This window comes from Centruroides sculpturatus, unplaced genomic scaffold, assembly GCF_000671375.1.
Source record: "Centruroides sculpturatus isolate CEXI.00-Female unplaced genomic scaffold, Cexi_2.0 scaffold1286, whole genome shotgun sequence".
NCBI classification, from domain to species: domain Eukaryota; kingdom Metazoa; phylum Arthropoda; class Arachnida; order Scorpiones; family Buthidae; genus Centruroides; species Centruroides sculpturatus.
In genome coordinates, this window is record NW_019385544.1 from 176161 (window position 1) to 196535 (window position 20375).

At 36.8% G+C, this 20375-nt stretch overlaps 3 protein-coding genes across 7 annotated transcripts in view; 2 read left to right on the forward strand and 1 right to left on the reverse strand.

Moving 5' to 3' along the window:
- LOC111639970 overlaps positions 1-3052 on the reverse strand; it is a 45800-nt gene extending 42748 nt beyond the window's left edge. The window contains exon 1 of the mRNA XM_023385960.1: positions 2927-3052. The gene's annotated coding sequence lies outside the window, so the exon portion shown is untranslated. The remainder of the gene's footprint in view (positions 1-2926) is intronic.
- Positions 2620-14880, forward strand: LOC111639971 (rhomboid-related protein 4-like). 5 transcript variants are annotated; one of them, XM_023385964.1, is made up of 5 exons: positions 3333-3350; positions 3469-3527; positions 3660-3802; positions 6280-6492; positions 13890-14880. In XM_023385964.1, the coding sequence occupies exon 5, from the start codon at positions 13944-13946 to the stop codon at positions 14751-14753; it is 810 nt and encodes a 269-aa protein (XP_023241732.1). In that variant the 5' UTR covers positions 3333-3350; positions 3469-3527; positions 3660-3802; positions 6280-6492; positions 13890-13943; the 3' UTR covers positions 14754-14880. The 5 variants fall into 5 exon arrangements, with proteins under 5 accessions (XP_023241733.1, XP_023241734.1, XP_023241730.1 ...); XM_023385962.1 differs by having other exon boundaries at positions 3242-3527; XM_023385965.1 differs by lacking the exons at positions 3333-3350; positions 3469-3527; positions 3660-3802 and adding an exon at positions 2620-2774.
- On the forward strand, positions 5072-6029 carry LOC111639972 (COMM domain-containing protein 3-like). Its single transcript, XM_023385967.1, has one exon. The coding sequence runs from the start codon at positions 5158-5160 to the stop codon at positions 5716-5718; it is 561 nt and encodes a 186-aa protein (XP_023241735.1). The 5' UTR covers positions 5072-5157; the 3' UTR covers positions 5719-6029.
- Positions 14881-20375: the final 5495 nt, after the last annotated feature.

Genomic DNA, 20375 nt, shown 5'->3' on the forward strand with positions numbered 1-20375 from the left:
CATAATCGTGGAAACAAGAGTCCCACGTTGTTTGGAGTGCGATGTCGGTTGTAATGAGTGTAAGGTCTATAGCGGTTCCTTGGACTGTTATCGTGTGCGTGGGACGCCCATCGTTTAAAAGAAGAAAGTGGGAGAGGCCAATGAGATCGGCCATAATACGGTCTCGTGTATCGGAGAAGCGATTGCCCCACATCACGTGATTGGCATTGAAGTCCCCACCCAATATGGTCGTCTGGTCTGGAAGATGTCGGAAAAAATCGTTGATTATCGCAATAAATAAAAGTCGGAACACGACTCCTCGGGCCGATGGCATCACGGCAAACATCCTAAAGGTTTTCGATAATCAGGCCAGGTGTCATCTACTGACTTTTTACAACATCATGTGGTCGTCGGGCAACATATCATCATCCTCCCCATTCATAAACAAGGGAAAGGTCCTACTATGGTGGAGAATTACTGACCAATAGCGCTCACTTCCACGGTCATGAAAACAATGGAATGAATGATCCTCTATAGAGGGCAACGCATAGCTACCCACAATAACTGGTTCAATTATAAACATTTTGGTGGCCTTCCCGGTAAAGGCACTCGGGATCTATTAACTCATCTTGTGATACAGGTATACACACTCCGGAATAAAGGTTACTATATCAACGTTACTACAGTCGATATTTGCAGTGCGTATGACAAGATCAGACACCCTCACATTATCCGGAAGGCTTTGGAAAAAGGTCTAAAAGGCAATTCAATACTCTGGCTACAAGACTTTTTGTCCAACAGGCAGGTACAGATTAAGTGGAAGGGCTGCCTCTCCCCAAGTAGTACCCTCAAAGAAGTGTGATATCTCCCTTCTCGTTTGCCATTTTCATGAACGATATCTTCCATCTAGAAAATGAATACACTAAAATCTACGTGTACGTGGACGATGTTACCGTCGTCACGCATGGTGATGACCCGACTCAATTGCATCATAACACGGTCCAGTTTTTAAACAAGTTCGACAGATGGACTCAAGAAAATTCAGTTCAATGCCAAACACAGAAGTGTGCTATCCTTCGCATACCCATAAACGTACAGTACGTGGCAACCAGAATTTCGCCCTCAACAATCAAAAAATCCCCGAAGTCTCCAAAATCAAACTTCTAGGCGTCTACATTACTGCTCGGCTAACGTGGAACACCCAAATTGAATATATTCAGAATAAGAGCAGAAAGCTTCCGAACATCTTTAAAATTTATTGTAACAAGAAATACGGCGGCCAGCCCAAGGACCTCTTGTGCATCGCCAATAGTACCATCGGTAGCTTACTCATTTATGTCGTTCCCAGTATCGCAACCTTAACAAAAACCCAGATGGCTACCTTGGAATCCTTACATGTGCAGTACGTTAAACTCAGCTTTGGTAATCCGCAGAGCGACCAACACTATGACCATAGCTTGCCGTTACTGGAAGTATGAAATAAAACACTATAGGTCCTATCTCAAGAAGGCATTATGGGATATCCTTTCTAGGAAAATCATCCACCTCATCCACAGCAATGGTGGTGCCGCCCTTGTGAAGATCTCTATAGTACACTTTATCCGGAACTGGACTCACACTCACAGTATTCCTACCGATAACCACATGACCCAAAGTTCCATTACCTCCAACGCCGTCGTCATCGACTCATATATCGATGACCTGCCGTTCCAAGACATCTCTCTATCAAACCCTCTTATTCAATCCCAGTGGACAACGACGCAAGATCTATCTACTTTCCTGGCCACAGACGGATCGAAAACAGTCACTACCGTCGCGGCAGCTTTCATCGACTACAACAAAATCAAAGCCCACTACACTCTTCATCCTGAGGCCACAATTTATACGGCGGAGAGTTATGCTATTCTCTGCGCGTTACAACATGCTACTAAGATAACCGTGTGCTCGAACTCTAGAGCGGTTCTAACTGATATCGACGCTCACCACGATAAGACTACATCTATCATTCACACTATCATCAGTTTCATCGACAGTCGCAACAGAAGAAATCTGCAGACGCGATTAGTGTGGACCCCAGTTCATAAAGGGATAGCGATAAAGAGCAAGCGGAAAACTTGTTAAGAGCCAGCCTCGCGACTAAGAAAACTCAATATCTTACTCCGGAGGACTACACCACTATTATAAACACTGAGATCAAGCATCATACGAACATCGAGTGGCATAACTACCCAAGACACACAGACTGTCATTGGCTCACCATCGACCGACCCATCCCCGTCACGGACTACACGGATCGTTACATTGCGTCCCGATTCATCGCGCCAGGACTAATTCCCTCATCAATAATTCCTTTCTCTATAAACGAAATCTGAAGAATACGGATCGCTGTAAATACTGCCCGAGAGAGAAAGATACTACGATACATCGGCTGGATAACTGTAATCAATTTGAACTCGTGCGCAAAAACTTACTAAACAATAACAGTCTCATTCGTCAAAAAGTTTTTAAGTTACGATAAGTGATTGTCTAAAATTTACGCCCATCGAGATTTGTATTCAGAGCGCGATCACTGTTTTCACCGTATACAAGCATACATATAAATACTAAGGTAAATATAACTTCCGCCATCTTTGACCACCACGGGGCGCAATAGTCCGCGTTACTCAAGCCCAACTACGAGAAAACGAGAAGAGATCCATGGGCATTGGGAACCATTTGTCTAACGGAAGAGACGAGCATCCACGTGATGAAAGTTAGCGAAGAACGTGCTGACTGCAAGCACCCCAGGTTTCGCGGTAAGAAAAATTAATCATTTCTAAACAATTTAATGCTTAAAATTTAAATCAGGCCCAAAAGACGATGCAGAACCAAAGTAACTTTTTAAGTACGAGTGTTAAATTACTATTATTTAAGTGCATTTTCAATAGTGTTTAAAAAAAGCATTCACCTGAACGAATTAGGTTATCATCGGGTATTTGGCCAATCTGTCTCGTGATATTTAGCATCCTTGGCTACGTCCGGCACACACTACAATTCCGGAAATCACGGACTAAAGAACACGTTGCGGACTCTCTGATCTGTACGGTTTTCAAAAATTGTCTCCCAGCGCCATCACCGGTATCGGGCGCAGCAATTTCCGGTTAATGTTACCTTAGGCTCCAAGATGGCGGCTCTTCCGGTAACCTCGACGGCATGCGCGTTTAGAAATGAAATGTAGATGGCGCTTATTATACTGACGGTTTCGTACGCAAATTTTCTTCAAAAATTTCTACTGGGAAAATATGAGGAATTATGCAAAGTTTGAGTTCGGTTACAGTGTAGACGGACGGTGCTATCGTTATCTTTTCGAATGGCGTTCGTGTTTTTTTAAAGTTTGTACAATTTTTTGTTTTTTTTAAAGTTAACGAGTAGGAAAATTTGGCCAATTGTTTTTACTGTTTATCTGTCGGTTGAAACTTGCCTTTCACGATGCATTCTACGCCGTTTTAGTTTTCCACTAACAAATACGTGACGTTCGACTGTTCGTGCTCCCGACGGACCTCCCGGAGGTTAGTGATTCATCCTTTACTGTTCCTGACCTAGGTGATGATATATTTGTATGCCGAGGTGGGCGAGCACCGCAGGTGCCGCCCGCTGAGGCTGCAGTTCCCCAAAGGCTTAAACTTATACTTGCACTCCAGGCGAATCCTGTTCGAACCACTGATGTATCCAATCTCGTAATTCACTACCTCCAGTTATGGATGGTTTTCAGGTAGCATGGTGACTTCTTTATTTTTCATCTTTGGTCTAAAAATAGGAAATGAAACCAAATGCAAGGGAAAAAGTAAGTATGAAAATTTGTTTATTGTTCGATTTGGTTATCATCGACGTTCGCCATCTTGTTTGCATATGTCCATGCGCAAACAAGATGGCGACCGCCACCATCTTGGAACCTAACATAACATTAACCCAATTTCTTAATATTAAGCTTATATAATTTTGTTTTTTAACATTGTGTGTACTTAATGTTACAAAATTAAAACTTGCCTTCAAGAAGGCATTCGAATTTGTTTTATTTAAAATTCGGATGTACCTTCATCCCATGACGATCAGCTGTAACTGATCTGTGCCGAGACAAGAATCTAGAGAACGGAACGACTTATCGTTCTGATTGGTTCTATTTTTGGGTGGTAGCCGCGGTGCTTGCAGATATTTCATTAAGCGTCAAACAGGCGAAAGTCGACATTTTCTTTTTTCATTATATCTTATCTCGGAATTAATTATATTTTCCAGAAATTATTTTATGCACATTCTACCGAGGATTTTGACACTAAAATCATCAAAATCTAACGCGGAATTTTTTTTAAAATTCCGAAACGAAACCGTAAAAGAGGTGAAAAAGCTGGCTTATTGCTCGCCCAGGCAATTAGAAAACCGAACGGGTTCCGGTTCCTTACAATTGGTGTCAATAATAATATTCGTAACTATTTCAAATGCAATTTTTATATTAAATTCCATGTTTTATTGGTTTTGAACTATTTACTTTCTAAACATTGCAGTTTCTCATAATATGAAAATTACTGCGCAGTACGAAAACGATTTTATTTTTATTTAATTTTTAATCATACAGAAGAAAGAGAGAAATGAAGTTAATGAACTGTTATAAATAAAATATAGTCTAAAATATGCAAATCTATAACACTAATGAAAAATTTGTGAAAGTATCCTACTGTACGGTATACATATCAACAGCTTTGGACGGCCGGATGGCCAGCGGTTAAAGTGGCAGCATACCAAGGACCTTGGCAGCATACCGCTCTGGGGGCCCGGGGTCAAAAATTCTCGGGAATTTTCGGGGGTTGGTCCGTCCGGATATATTGCGCACCGTCCCCCACCACCCGACCGCTCCATTATGAGCTTGCTAAAAAAAAGTCCCATAGGGCGGAGTGTTAAAAAAAATAACAACTGCTTTGTTTCGTATAATACGAATTAGCGAGTTTTTATTATATTTCACGATTATATTATTATACAGTATATTAATTAAAATTTACTTTTATTATGAAAATTCTTATTTAAATAATTCCCGAAATTTTTAAAAGAAAATATCGTTAGTGGCGCTGCGGTAGTCGGAAAGAGCACATGATTGTTTGGGAGTGAAACGTAATAGGCGTGTTTGATGTTTTAGATTAAATTTTGGAAATGGAATTGAGCAAGGAGACTTTAAATTCGATAGTATTACTTGGTGAACCAAGTGTAATTCCTGATAAGCAACTATCACAGATTTTGCAGGATGTGATAAGTGCAGTTTTGAATGGCACAAGGAATAGCGTGATGGAAGAACGTTACGAAGGAAACGGTTCGGTCAAATCGGCTTTTTTTGGTGCTTTGTGCTTTTTTCTAGAAGCAGCAAAACACAATACAGACGAAGCAACGTTAATTAGCACTCTGGAAGAATGTAAAGTCAAAACAGAACGAATATCTGAATTAGTAAACTTCTACAAGAAAGAGAAGAAACATTTACAGGCCCATTTAAATAGTCTAGGAAGTCATTTTCCGCATTTAGTCGACGTTGATTGGAGACACGATTATGTCATTAAAAGTGATTCTTTGGAAAAAGTCTGTCATCCTGTTTATATTATTGATTTAAAAACTGACACTAAAGAGCAAGTTACGTTCTCTTGTTCGATAGAAGAATTGCAAGATCTAGTTGGAAAATTAAAAGATGCTACTAAATGTTTAGAACATAATGTACATAATTGAAAATAGATGAAAACTTATCTCCTTTGTAATTATGGAAGCGAGTAGCACTTGTTATGAAATTGATTCTAATTCTATGACACAATTAAGTAATATACATTTCTAAGATAGACTTATTAGAAGTTCCATAAATATATATATTGTTTATTTTGATGTATTTTTTTATATGATCCTATCAAATTTGTAGAGTGTCGGACTGAAAATTTGATAAAAGATAGGATTTAGTATTTGTTCGAGAAAGGATGAAAAGGAATGAAAAATGGCCACGCGGTGAAATAGTTTGTTGTAATAAATAAAGATAAATTTGAATTTAATTCGTACTTCGTTTTATTATTATTAATATAATTTAGCCATTTAGTAATTATTCAGTTAGAGATTATGCTATTGCATTTCTGATAGAGATTATTTTAACTGTTATGGAAAAACTAATTGTAAGTTTTAAATTATTATACTGTTAATAGAATGTATAATGTATATAGAAATATCTGTCTGAAGGTAGCGGACGTGAAATGGGTTGCAATTATTTAGTGATCTTGTTGTGTTGTTATTTATTACGTTTGGCAGGGTTACGTTGATTAATGGAATGGTATGTGGTGCGATGAAAATAGGCATACTTTCGGCCTTAGACCACAGATATTCAAATATTTGCCGTGTCTATTTTCATTCGATACCAGGAAATGTGAAGAACGACGACTGCGAGATTGTACGTCAAGTATATGAAATTAGAAGACCAAGTTATACATTTCTAAAAGAATATAGGCTATATGAAAATAGAAGGTAGGTAATACTGTAAGAATATCCTTATTGAAATACAAATTTTGCAGTAATAGCATACAGTTTATTTTTCTGTCTGGGTACCTTGTGCAGTTATTTGGTTTGTTCTATGTGCTTCTCTTAAGCTTTAACTATTATTTTTCATTAGCTTATTCATAGTGGTGCAGTAACGATTTTTTGAGGCCCTGTGCGTGAAGTTGATCAATTAGTCTGACAACACAATTGTTGCAATGTAGAATCAATCTGGAAGGCTGAAGTGTGCATCCAATTTTAAGGTTTGTTTACACAATTTAATTACTGCTGACATTTTGTCCAACAAAAATAAGATTTAATTAAAATGCCTCAATTTCCTTTCTTACTAAAATATAAATTTTCGTCTACAAGTACGTATCTTCTAATATCAGGACTTATTATACTGGCTTTACAGATAATGCTACAGAGTTTCACAGTTTTCGACCGAATAGGAGCTGTACAGCTCCTATTCGGTCGAAAACCCAGGTATATTAAATAAAATAAAAAATTGTTTTCTGTGAAACTCTGTAGCATTATCTGTAAAGCCAGTATAATAAGTCTTGATATTAGAAGATACGTACTTGTAGACAAAAATTTGTCTACAGAAAAATTTTTTAAAAATAAGATTTGTCAATTCAAATGTCTATACATTGTACTGGATTGTGACTTTCAAATAAATTATTCTGACTTGTGAACAAGCACAAGAACATTCATTTCTCTCAAGAGTAATAAGAATATGATTTAACATACATGATTACAGTTTTGTTATTGAGTGGTTCACTGAACCAACAATGAGTAAAAATTCTGACAGATTAGATTTTCTGGAATATTGTGACTTGAACCAAGATCTTTAATAAGTCACAAGTTTGTTCAAAGGTGAATCCAGGCATATTGCAGTTTTGAGTGACAAAATATCATCAGTATTATCATTTAAACCAGCTTTTATACATATTCAGTTTTCAAACAACACTGTTACTAGAGTTCTGAAAAAGTGAAAAGTGGTCGCAATAGCTTGTACTTTGTATGTACACTAGGGATATGTTAGAAATGATTAGTTCAATGGATTGTAAAATAACACATTTCTCACAAAATAGATTCATTTAACCTTTGGGCTTTGCTAAACAGAATATGTATGAAAATACTCCTTGCAGCAACATATAGGGAAGGCAGTAGAAGAGACCTAGTGGATAAAAAATATGAATGAAGGAATTTCAAACTTAGATGAGCAAAGCAAAAAATAAGTCTCACAGGACATAGCTAGGGCTTAGAGTTTACCAAATTGGAGACTCCCCTGTAATTAGTAATCTGCCACTGCTTATCTAAAGTTGCTTTTCTGATGTACCCTGGCATAATTATTGCTCACGCTTGAAACACTCAATGGATTGATGGTATAAGGCGCACTCAGCCCTGGGCTGCATGAGGCCTGCTAGGTTCTAATATGTAGTCCCAGAGCTTTGGTAATGGTTTTATTTTCTTGTTTTTTGTCTCAGACCATGTAACCCTAATTAAGCTGATAGTCATGATGATGAACATTCAAACGAGACTTGTGAAAAGATGACAATAAATTATATATTACTAGAATATAATTGTAAGCTTCTTTCTTGCCTCAATAAATTAATTATCTCAAAACCAATTGTTAAAGATGTAAGAGGCAAAGTTACAGAAAAGTTTAAACTTTAATAATTTCAACTATTAAGGTGTATTTCATAAAAACTTAAACTCATCAATACACATTGCAAATTTTAATATTTTAAGTGAGAGAACATAAAGAGAATAAATATTAAAGAAACAACCAAACAACCTTAAAAAAACAAAATAATGAATTAAGAAATGAATTGAGTATAAAAAGTAGATTATGATATTGGCTTTAAGAACCAAATCCAGGAGTCAGGGTCAGAACCTTCTTTCTATTTGTTAATAATTGATTTAAACATGGCTATTAAACTCTCCATAATTCATATGGATAGATTTTTGGTAACTGTGATTATGAGAACAGATTTATCCCATTATATTTCTATCTTGCTAAATGCTTCAGCTAGTGCATTATTTACTTTCTCTATTTTTTAAATATCTGCATGCTTTTACTGTCTTAAAATCTTGTATTTTCTTTCTGTGTATATTTCTGATCATTGTACTCTTTAAATTATATCAGAATTTCAAACACTTCACTCTTGGATTCTTTATTCAGCTAGTTCTTTTTCCTTCTTAAATTAACAATATCATAAATTGTTAGTGGTCTGATTATGAATAGTCTAATATCAGTACTACAGCTACTGTATTACATTATAGGTTTAAAAGCTCTGAGGTCTCTAGAATAGTGATGTTAATATATATTTGTAGCTTGTAGCCTGTTTTGGTATTCTGTACACAATTTTTTTATCTTTTTGTAACCTTTCTTGTTGGAACACTGAATTTTGAAATAGCATACCTGAAACACACTTTGCTTATTATTATTTTGATAAATCTTATTTCTTTATATAGTCTGCCAGATATAATATTTGAATACTCTATGTATAAAATACAGTATTTAGTGTCAACTAACTGCTTAGTTAAGATTAGAATCTACAGATTACAGTTGCAGATCAGGATCTACGTTGTTAAAGAATTACACAATAAACCTTTATTCCAGCAAACAAAGTTACATTTCATCAATGTTTTCAACCTTATTTAAGTCATTCCTTTTTTGTTAGAAACTCTGACAGCATTATTTTAGTCTGAAGATGACTTTTAAATAATTTAACATTGAAAACAATAGCATAATTTAACTTTGTCTGGAGTAAAGGTTTATTTTGTAACTAGCAGGTAGGCCCAGCGTTGCTCGGGAAAAAGTAACGATAGTGAAGATTAAGATTATTATGTTATAGTCAACCTTACCTGTTTTCACAGAATGCAAGAATTGGGTCCCTCATTTCCAGACTAATTACAGAATTTTTAGATGGGTCTAAAAATATCTTCGATTTCTTGCAAAAATGAAAAAAAACTGCACTTTCTCTTAACAATTCCATTGTTATGTAACACTTCCATTGTTACTTAACACTTCCATTGTTGATGGAAGTGTTAAGCCTTAATCCTGTCTCTCTCCCCCGGGGGAATTTCGAAAAATCCGTTCTTAGTATGCGTTTTTGTGACATATCCTATCTGTGTACCAAATTTAAACTTTCAACTCCTAACTGTTTGGGCTCTGCGCTTATTATTATTATTATCATCAACCCGTCTCAATTATATATATAGATTCTTTAATACAGATTAGGATTCAAGCAACTTGAATTGGAATCTCAGCTAAAATTGTTTTGTAGAGATATGCTTCATTTTCATTATTTAAAACTTTTTAATATATTTGACCTAGAGTTGGGCAGTAGTTAACTACTAATGTAATTAAACTATTAGTTAGTTATAGTTGAAATTAAACATCTAGTTAACTACTTTTCCCTTTAATTCAGTAAATAATGTTGCCTTGGTAAATCTATTGTATTAAGCAGACACAACTACTCGCATGTAAAGAATAATTTTTAATTAAAATACGACATTACTCTCTCCAGTAGTGCTGCAGTGGAATGTTTTTTCTTGTCGGGACAAATTTTAGCACCTAAACAATGCAGAATGTCTGATGAAAAATTTAAAAATCTTGATTTTTTTCAGGATACAAGTGTTAAATAATAAGGATGTAATCAGGGGCGGACTAAGGCCTATGCAACCTAGGCACGTGCCTAGGGCCCATAATTTTTGGGGCCCGGAAGTTAGATTTTTAATTTTTTAATTTTAAAAATAGGCCCGGAATTACAATGTTGCCTAGGGCCCGCTTTAGCCTTAGTCCGCCTCTGGATGTAATGAAAACAACTGTTATTTTAATCCAGTGTAATGTTTTGTTTTGTTTTTATTTCTGAGTAGTATAAATGTAGTTAACTAGTAATTTTAACCAGGACTATGAATCAGGGTCAGAAGCAAATTTGTTGATAGAGGAGTCAGAAATTAGAGTGAATAAAAGTGAATCAACTTTGACTCCTAGTTTTTTTATTACATTATATTAATCTTCTCCTGCAAGAGGTTAAATTTACTGGGGAATTAATTGTGACAATGAAAAAACTTTGTGAAGGTTATATAAATACTTCCAGTTTTGATAAGAATGATTCACTATTTTGCTAGATGATTCACTTGGTAGTGATGAAATGGGTTAGTATAATCAATGTATATTTTAAATTATTGTTTAGAGGCAGAAGTTAGAGTCAGAGGCTTGGTCTACCAACTCTACACACAGATTTCAACTATCATACTTTAAAAAAAAAACTCTCTGATTATCTCATCATTTCTAAGGATGTATGGTCATCTCAATATCAGGACTTGACTTTGCCACATTTTTTTTTTATTGGAGTATTTAAAAGATAGAATTTATGTAAATAATTTCTGCAATTTGGATTGACTGAAACACATTTCAGTAAATACATCAGATATCATACCAACTTATGTTACAATACATGAATAAGAGGAATACATATTGCAAGTGTATCTCTGCTTTGAGATGGAATGCAGACACTTTCAGCATCTGTTCTAATTTCTGAATAAAGCTGATGGTTTGTACAGTACATATGTTTTGTTTATTTATACTTTGTGCTCAGAACATGTTTGAAAATTTTTTTTAATTGATAAAAAGATTTAGTAAGGGAAGTTTTGGTACACCATACATTATATCAAGGGTTAACACTGTTAAAAAATTTATTAATGTTAACATGCATCCAAATATTAATAAATTATAGTAGATTATATTATATATTAAAAATATTTTCATTGATATTTATAAACTGATGTTTTATTTGTAAATTTTTAATTTTACATTTTTTTTAAGTACAGTACATTAGGCTTTACTTATTCATTTGGGGACTTGTGTAAACTATTAACATTAATTGATAAATATATAGGGAGAAGGTGGTATTATGGAACCCTGCAGGCATTACGGAACCCCTCCATTTCAAACTGATAATAAAGGCGAACTGTAGCGGTTGTGGCCGAACCGCACTAGGCAGACATCCGTAGCGACGGGAAAACCCGTTTCGCTTCAGTTTAACGGTTGTCCGTAGTGAATTAGCATACAGTAGAGCATCGATTAACCGACCGTTCTAGTCGGCAAATTTCAAATGTCCGCTAGTTAAATTTTTGCGTGTTTTAGCTGGCAACACGGTTCGACCATTGAAGGGAAGCCATTATTTAAACGAGACTTAATTTTCTAATTATGAATGGTTGTTTTGTGAGCAATAAAATAATTTTTAACGATACAATAGCAATGATTATTATTAAAAAAAATTTTTGTTAGGCTTAACATCGATGAAAATTCAACGCGAAGTTGGTTAATAGCGATATACTAATTACATGGGATATACTAATATACTATATTAATAATGTATTTGTTTCAGTTATCCGACCAACCTGAGTCCCCAATTGAGTCAGATAATCGATGCTCTACTGTATTTGTGTTTTTCGAAATTCGAAAGTTTTGAATGCTAAGCGAATTTAATTATTTCTAAAATATAAATCGTGTAGTTGTAGGTTTGCCGGTGCACGTATTCCGTTCCAGAGACTTAGGGCTACGTATTTATCTGCGCGATGTTCACGTTTTTTAAAGTTTGGTCTGGACAGACATAAGTTAATTCGAGTCGGCGATGAGCGAAATACGGACCAATTGGTGCTTTTAATACGGAACCCGTCTAACTTTTACAAAAGTTAGACGGGTTCCGTATTAGGCTGTTGGTCGCCAGAAGTTAAAAAAGTTCATTTAATGATAAATAAATGGCGGTTCCTTTTTGGACAGACTTTGTCTTCAGAAATATATATGATTGCAATTAAAGGGAATTTGTTTTCATTGATTTTATTAAAATGTCATTAAAACCATTAAAAAATGTAACTTGAAAATTAATAGTAATTTGTTTGAAATAATTAATTCAAACAACTTAATCGTGTCAAAACTGTTACATTTGCTCTTTTAGTTGTTATTGTTCAAAATTTTTAGCTGTTGATTATGGAGTTAATAATTTAAAAAACTTATTAACCTGCAGCACTACGGATACAATAAAATTAATAATACAAAAATTGTAGACCTATAAATGTCTACTGTCATTTGTCCATCTGTCTTTCCTTACTCTCGAGAACAGAGTTAGATGTAAGAGATCAGATATGGAAACATAGGGACAGGAAGCCCCAATGTAGGAACTTCGGATGCAAACCGGACATCACATCATTTCAGTTTCAAAACTTCCCCGAAAGCAGTTAATAGATGATTCGCACAACTCTCTTCTTAAAGAAAAAGTATTATGTACAGGGGCAAGCCAATACTAATTTGAGGTGGAAAGCCTACGTGTTAAATTAAATTAATGAAAGATATGATTAAAAATTGCAGCCCAGCACGCGGTCGAGCCGGCAGCCTAGCGCTCTGGAGGACCCGGGTTCGAATCCGAACGGGTCGAAAAATCCCCAGGAATTTTTCGGGGGGTGGTTCCTTTCGGATATTGATGCATAATTACTTCATTTGTTCGAATTTTGCTATTTTCAGCGCTGTGTTAGTGGAGACTCGAAAGAGCCTTTCCCATTATTTTTCCTCTCAACTCTTTCCGCCCACAAAGAGTTTAAAAAATAACGAAGACTCTATTCGTTATTTATTTAAGTCCGACCCACTCGAAATACGATACACGATTTCTATCTTCCCACCCCGTCGATCTTCAACCATTAAAATGTAGTAGCATCGATGTCCCTAATAAACAAACCTTCCCGCAAAATTTCAGAAAGTTTCGATAAAAAGCGCAGGAATTATCGAGCTTCAAACACCGCGAACAAAAACTTGTCCCTCCCGCCGCGCGCACTAACATCGATACATACAGAAATTACCACCCGAAATTTTTTGCATTTCCCGATGTATCGAGGTCCCAAAATACAAAAAATTGTCGGGGGTCGTGTTGGATTTCCCGCAAAAAGGCAAAAAACCGCATCCGCGCTCGTAAATCTTGCACGTGGCTTTCTCTTTGCACTTTCCTCCGCGGGGAAGTGTTAAGAAATCTCTCCCCCGCGGTGGAAAATTTCGAAAAATCCGTTTTTGGTGTCATATTCTGTGTACCAAATTTCAATCTTCAACCGCTAACCGTTTGGGCTGCGCGTTTATTATTAACCCATTTCGACTATACGGATTAACAATATCGAATGGTTTTTCAATTGGAATTTGTAAATATTAAAAATTTTTTCCGACGGGGGATATTTAATAAAAGCGAATAAAAATTAAAAATTGAAAATATTCGGTATAAAAATAAAGTACAGTAGTATTCATTTCTTTAAACTAATTAAATTAATTAAAAGGTTTTATTTCATTCGCACTTTTTAAAAATAAAATTAATAATAATTTTGAACGCCAGATGGCAACCAGGTAGTTTTCGAAGAAGGAAGCGGAGTGTTGGGTAGTTGGGAAGATGAGGAATCGAAACAGACCTAATTACGGGATTACGTTGCTTCTCTGGCACATCTTCGGTACAGTGGGCGTGGACCGAATACCACCGGTGACCATGGCCGCCGTCGTCCTGCAAGTAATCGTCTATTTGCGTTTGATACGGCTTCCGTGGTACGAAGTGTCCGACGTTTGTCTGAGTTTAGATCGCGTCTGGTACGGAAGGGAATGGCAGAGACTTATTTTTGCGGCTATAGAACACGCGGACGACATCCATTTATACTACAACATGGTATCCTTCGTTTGGAAAGGACAACAATTGGAACGACGATGGGGATCATTGAAATTTTTCTATATTTTGTGCGTGTTTACGGTACTAACCAACGTGGCTTTGTTAGCTTTAAGTCACGTCGCCAGCGAATATTTCGACCCGGTTTATCGATATCATTGCGCGGTGGGATTTTCCGGAGTCATCTTCGCTCTCAAAGTTCTCACCAACTATTATCGGCCGCAAACCACCGTCGTAATTTACGGATTGCCGTTGCCCGCCGCCTACGCCGTGTGGTTAGAACTGGTGCTCATTCAATTAGTAGTACCCGGCGCTTCTTTCCTGGGACACTTGGCGGGTATCTTGGTGGGAGTGTGCTACGCCAAAGGACCTCTAAAACCGGCCATGGACGCCGCGGAGAATCTGGCTAGAAGAATTTTTAGGCCGGCTCCGGACGACCGTTACCGGTTTCGGTACGCCGGAGACGAAGATTCCGGTCTGTCCGCCGAGGAGATTCGGAGACGACGACTCTTTCGATTCAATTACGCGCCCACCACTCGAAATTAAAAAGTTTTATAAAATTAATTTATTCCCTTGGTAAAAGTTAAAATAATATTTTTGTATTTATTTCCTACTTTTGTACATTTTATATTGAAAAATTATACTCTTACTCGAACTTATTAAAGAATTTTGAATTATTATGCAGTTTGGTAAATCTCTTACAATCGGTTTTATAATAGTAAATTTACGTGTCTTTTAGTTTTCGTACTTAAATGTTTTTGATGGTTTATTTCTTCGTTTTAAGTACAATGCTGTATTTTGTGCCATTCTATTATTTCAAAATGTATTCATTCGTTTATGGACTGCGTATTAAATGTTACTAAACCTTACCTTTAAAAAATACAATTATAAATTTGAACACATCGAGTTCTCTTAATAATAATGAAAGGATGACCATAAAATAATCATTACACAAGTCGTTAATTTTTAAATTCTTTCGGGAGTGTTTAATGCTAAAATATAGAAAAACTAGTTTCTATCACATTATTTTAAATTTTACAGTTTAAAGCAGAATTTTGTTTTTTTTAATTAATAGTCAAAAATCTTAATTTTTATTAAAATTTATTACATTTAAAAAAAAATAACTTATATAAATTCTCTTACTTGTAATTATTGATGTAAACAACAATTTTCGTTTCTTAAGTAATTTCAGTTAAAAATTACGAAGAGAGACACCACCCCGGTACACCCTGACGCGACTACAGTGCTGTTTAGTTCGCCATGTTCTCATATAATCCGGGAAAAAGAGTTTTTCCCGAAAGATACTGGGACACTTCAATTCTAGGATTCCGGGACACGCGATGGATGTTTACTTTTACTACGCCATTGACACAAATACATTTAAAATGTGGAAAAAGAAAGATATACTTTATTCTAAACACTTCCTGGAATGAAGTCGTCCTGTAAGTTTAGAAAATCGGAAGAGATACAGCCGTGGTAAATAATGATCACCGTAGTTCCGCATCAACTACGTCTTCGGTTCTCTTAAACCAAAGCGTCCAAAAGTTTCTAACGCCAAAGGGAGAGGACGTACGCCAAGCCCAGGCAAAAGGATGCTGCCTCGGCACGATTCCTCCCACCGTGATATTGGCGCGTGTCCCTCTTAGTTGGAGCCGTCCTCGGCACTCGGACGAAGGAATCTTGCAGAGACACTGCGGAAGAGATCGAGCCCCATCACGACAGGGAGAAAGCAACCCCCTCTCGTTAGTATCCGAGTCGGTCCGCTTTGCATCCATTACCCATGCTAATCGATCGATTGGTTGGAGGCGGTCTTCGATTTTCATCGATATTCGATTACGAACTTCGTCAATCCACCCGATAGCGGGAGATAAACGGAGAAGAGGACCAGGACGTTGCCAAGGGCGCCGCGGGAAGTAAGACCCAGAGGATTCGTGTTCCGCCCCCATTTAGTCGAGAGACGGCCGGTTGCCAATGTCGTCGTCCGCATACGCCAATGCGCATTGAAATAACGAACGATATAAAAATATAACAATCGGGCTCAGGCGCCCGATTCTTATGCTATTATTATTCATCTTCAATCCTAAATTATTCGTCCTTGATGGGAGCTTGGCGATTTGTTCCGCGGTGTTTTGATGGGATTCACCCACCGCTTGCATTGTGAAGGAAATTCGCTTCGCTGGCATCGCTCGTTCTCTTCGCTTTCGATGTAAATCGCGCTTAAAGATGTAGTTGTGGAACTACGATGAAAAAATATCTTCCGATTTGTCAAATCAGATTCAGGATATTCTGAAGGAGGTCGACGAATCTGAATCTTCGATTGAACTTCGCATCCATGCGCTCTAAGTACTACTCACTCAAACTGGGGTGCTGGTCCGCCAACAGTTTATCACTGGCCGACAAGAGATTTCGCAACTTTAAACTTGTTTCATTGAAGTAACGTAAACAATAAAAAGAAAGTAAAAACCTTTTACTTTCTTTTTATTGTTGTTAAACGCAGTGCAGGGGTGGACGGCGAACGAAATCGGCCCGTCATTATAAGGATGGATGGCGTATCAACGCTGTAATGATACTTGCGTACTATTTAGTATGTAAAATGTCTACTAGGACTTTTAATAGGACTTATTATACCGGTGACCTGGTTCTGCAATTTTAAGAAAACTAATCACAGAAAACAGTCTCTAGTTTTCAAAATTTAATTCAAAACCAGCAGAAAGACTAGTCTCGAGAGTGCATATTATTATTATTTTGGCATGAATTTGTTCCCAACATGAAATCTATTCAAACTGGGCTGTAAAACGGCGAATTAAAGTACTGTAATTCAATTTATTAACATCGATGAATGCGTACGCGTTTCTTAAAGTTAAGATCTTTTGCATCAGTCTAACCCAGTGTTTCTCAACGGGGGCGATATCGCCCCCATGTGGGCGTTTTTCCATGTTGAGGAGCGATTACTAACAATTTATATTTGGGGGGCGAAAAACAATTTTCTGGGCGATATAGTAAAACATTACATTAAGAATAGTTAGATATTTGTTTAATTATTGTACGATATAACGAATAAAATAACATTATACTAGTCTCTAGTCTATTCAATGCAGTACGAATTTGGCGTTAGCCTTGGCCCTGGGCATCGGAATTTTGAAGTGAAGGGGACGATGATTCCTTAGAGGTTGAGAAACACTGGTCTAATCCAATATTACACTATCGTATACAGTAAGAAAATCTAGGGAACACCTAATTTCATCTAGTAACCCTGCCATAGACTGTGACAAGTTAAATTAAGTTCAAATATACTGTACTATAATACTCGATCAAATAAATAAAACATATAATACGGTAAACGTAGAACTGAAGTTCGTGTTATGTTGGGTGGAAACAATCGCTTCGGTCTACCGACCTCGCGGTTGCTGTTTCGAACCCGAACTGGGAAATTCGGTGATGATAGTTTTTCCTTACTTTAAAATGGGGATATAAATTACTGTAGATCCAACTCTGAGAATTTTCCTTTTACTTTCTTGTCTGTGTTAACATAACACGCGAAAGTATTGTAATCGTTTCAAATTTTTACTTGCCAGCTATTAATTAATGCAATGTAGTGTAATCGTGTCACATTTCAGCCTCTGGGTTTTTTAAATTACGTTTTTGAGGCTTCCTGAACTCAAAAAAAGTAAAAACACCAATTCCTTGTGTCCTGGGATGTTTGTGTTCGCGTCTATTTTGTTTCGTGTCTTGGGAATGGGTAAAAATTAAGAAACAAAATTTGGCATGGTAAATGCTGTTAAATTTTGGTGGTTAAAGGTCGTGAGAGTTAGGAGATATAGAGGGGGTTGTGCATGCCCCTCATCGAAACATGTCTCGAGTGAGGTTGGGCTTAACGAAAATTTTATATACAGTATTAGCATTTACAATTGTGAGGCCTCTCCACAGTGTTGGAATCTACTGACGCCTTCATACAGTATAGACTCCATAGCTTACAATGAAAGATAGGGTTGTTTGTCATTTTCTTTCTGGATGATGCTAGAGGATAGAACCGTATGGGGATAGTGGTAGCAGACCAATCTACTCAAGTATTGACTGACAAGCTAATTCATATTTATTAGGATAACAGATAGGTTCTTACATTATATTGATCGGTTTCTTCTTGTGGGGAGAATGTGTGTGGATATCTCTCGAAGGTGGTTTTTGTAAGGAGAGAAAGATGATGGTATCCCTCGATGGTGGTCTTCGTACTCTGGACAAGATCAATCCTGATGTTGGTCGATTGGTCCCTTTTGGTTGGAAAAGGACTTGTTTGTGATTGCTCGTTTTGTAATCAACCAGTAGGGATGCAGGAAGCACCAAAGGATGGGAATCATGAAGTGGATTAAGAGGATGATAAGAACCATCAGACAAAGACAACCTCGTGTTCTCAAGAACACGGGTTTTTATCCAATTTGTCGCAGAATTCCGATATTGGTTTCGATCTGTCACTTTCCCCATCCTGATTGGTCCCTGACCTGTTGCTAAGGGTACAATTTGGGTCATGGAGACAATGACTACCCTCTTGCCCCGAAGGGTTGGGTTACATTTCTTTGAATGATTGCCCGTAAATTAGCAAAAATGATTTTTTTATTCCCTCTTGGAGAGATAGCCGCATCCTCAGTCACAATCTCTCCAAGAAAGCATTTGCTTTTTCAATTTTGACACTGTTAAAGTAACCACAAAGTTTTCTATCAATGCCACTCCCTCTCTCTCAATCTATGAGTGAAAATGCATCAATTAAATTTTACATCAGCCAATTTCTTCGTGTCCCAACCTCATGTAAAGGATATATCAGCTGTTTATTGACATTAGTTTGTTGGTCAGGACCAGCTGGTGGGAAGTGCGACCGCACAAAGCCCTGTGATCCTGCATGATCTAACTCTTACGAAATTTAAAAATTGATCACTTCATTATTCACTAAGTTTACTAACTTTCGCTAATCTTTTCAACGGATGGTATGTTTACCGTTAAATTATTATTTTGTTGTTCAAAACTGCAATTTTTTTATTAAAAGGCCCAGCACAACAACCTTGCACCGGGCCCCGCTATTTCTTGGACCGGCCCTGTTGGTATATTGTCGGTTTTGACTGAGAGGTCTGGATCTCAGATTACTATTTGTAAGTTCCTTCAGCACTACCAGGATGCAATTTTTTGCAAAAGACTACATTTGTGATGATGAAATACTTGGAAACTTCATCTTGATAATGCCCTCTCTTTCTCAATGTATCCAATTCAGAAGTTTCTTACCAAGCATAGAATACCATAGGTGCAACAGCCCCCTACTCACCAGACTTGGCTATGTGCGACTTTTAGCTCTTTTACAAACTGAAAATGCCATTAAAGGGATTGATATTTCATAACAACGACAACATCAAAGCCAATATGACAAAGGCACTGATGGCAATTTCCAAAATTACTTAAGTGGAAAGCATGTTGGAATGAGTGTGTGCAGCAAAAAAAGGAGCAATTTGAAGTGGATTAAGGTAAAAAGTCAAAACACAACATACAGTAGACCCCCCTATAACGGAAATTCCTATAACGTAGCGAAAAAATTGTAGCAACATTCGTATAAAGGAGCTCCTAAAACGTTGTCGCTGACTTGTTTCGCGACAAGATTGATAGAATCTGGACCAATAGTGGATGAGCAGCCGAACCACTTTCCTCCGCCCTGTGCCACGCTACGGAACAGCTAAATTGAGTTTGCTATTGTCTGTACAGTATTATATATAAATTAGGTACTGTACATATAATTATATATTAATTATNGGCAAGTCCATTTAGTTATAATGAAACTCTTACTTTTTTTAGTCAGCACTGTAAACACTATTGGATTATAAACTTACATTATCTGGTACCACAAAATATTAAAAATATATCTATTAATACTTACCAATATTTTTAAATTTATTGAAATGCAAACCTTTAAATATCTCGCAATAACAAAAATTGGACTTGCCCCAATTTCAAAATAAATGGCTCATTTGTAAGTTCCTTCAGCACTACCAGGATGCAATTTTTTGCAAGAGACTACACCTGTGATGATGAAATACTTGGAAACTTCATCTTCACAATGATCTCTCTCTCAATGTATCCAATTCAGAAGTTTCTTACCAAGCATAGAATACCATAGGTGCAACAGCCCCCTAC

Bases quoted from the DNA above. Each gene is read 5' to 3' on its own strand.
- LOC111639972 (XM_023385967.1), top strand. From the start codon at position 5,158: ATGGAATTGAGCAAGGAGACTTTAAATTCGATAGTATTACTTGGTGAA.
- LOC111639971 (XM_023385965.1), top strand. From the start codon at position 13,944: ATGAGGAATCGAAACAGACCTAATTACGGGATTACGTTGCTTCTCTGG.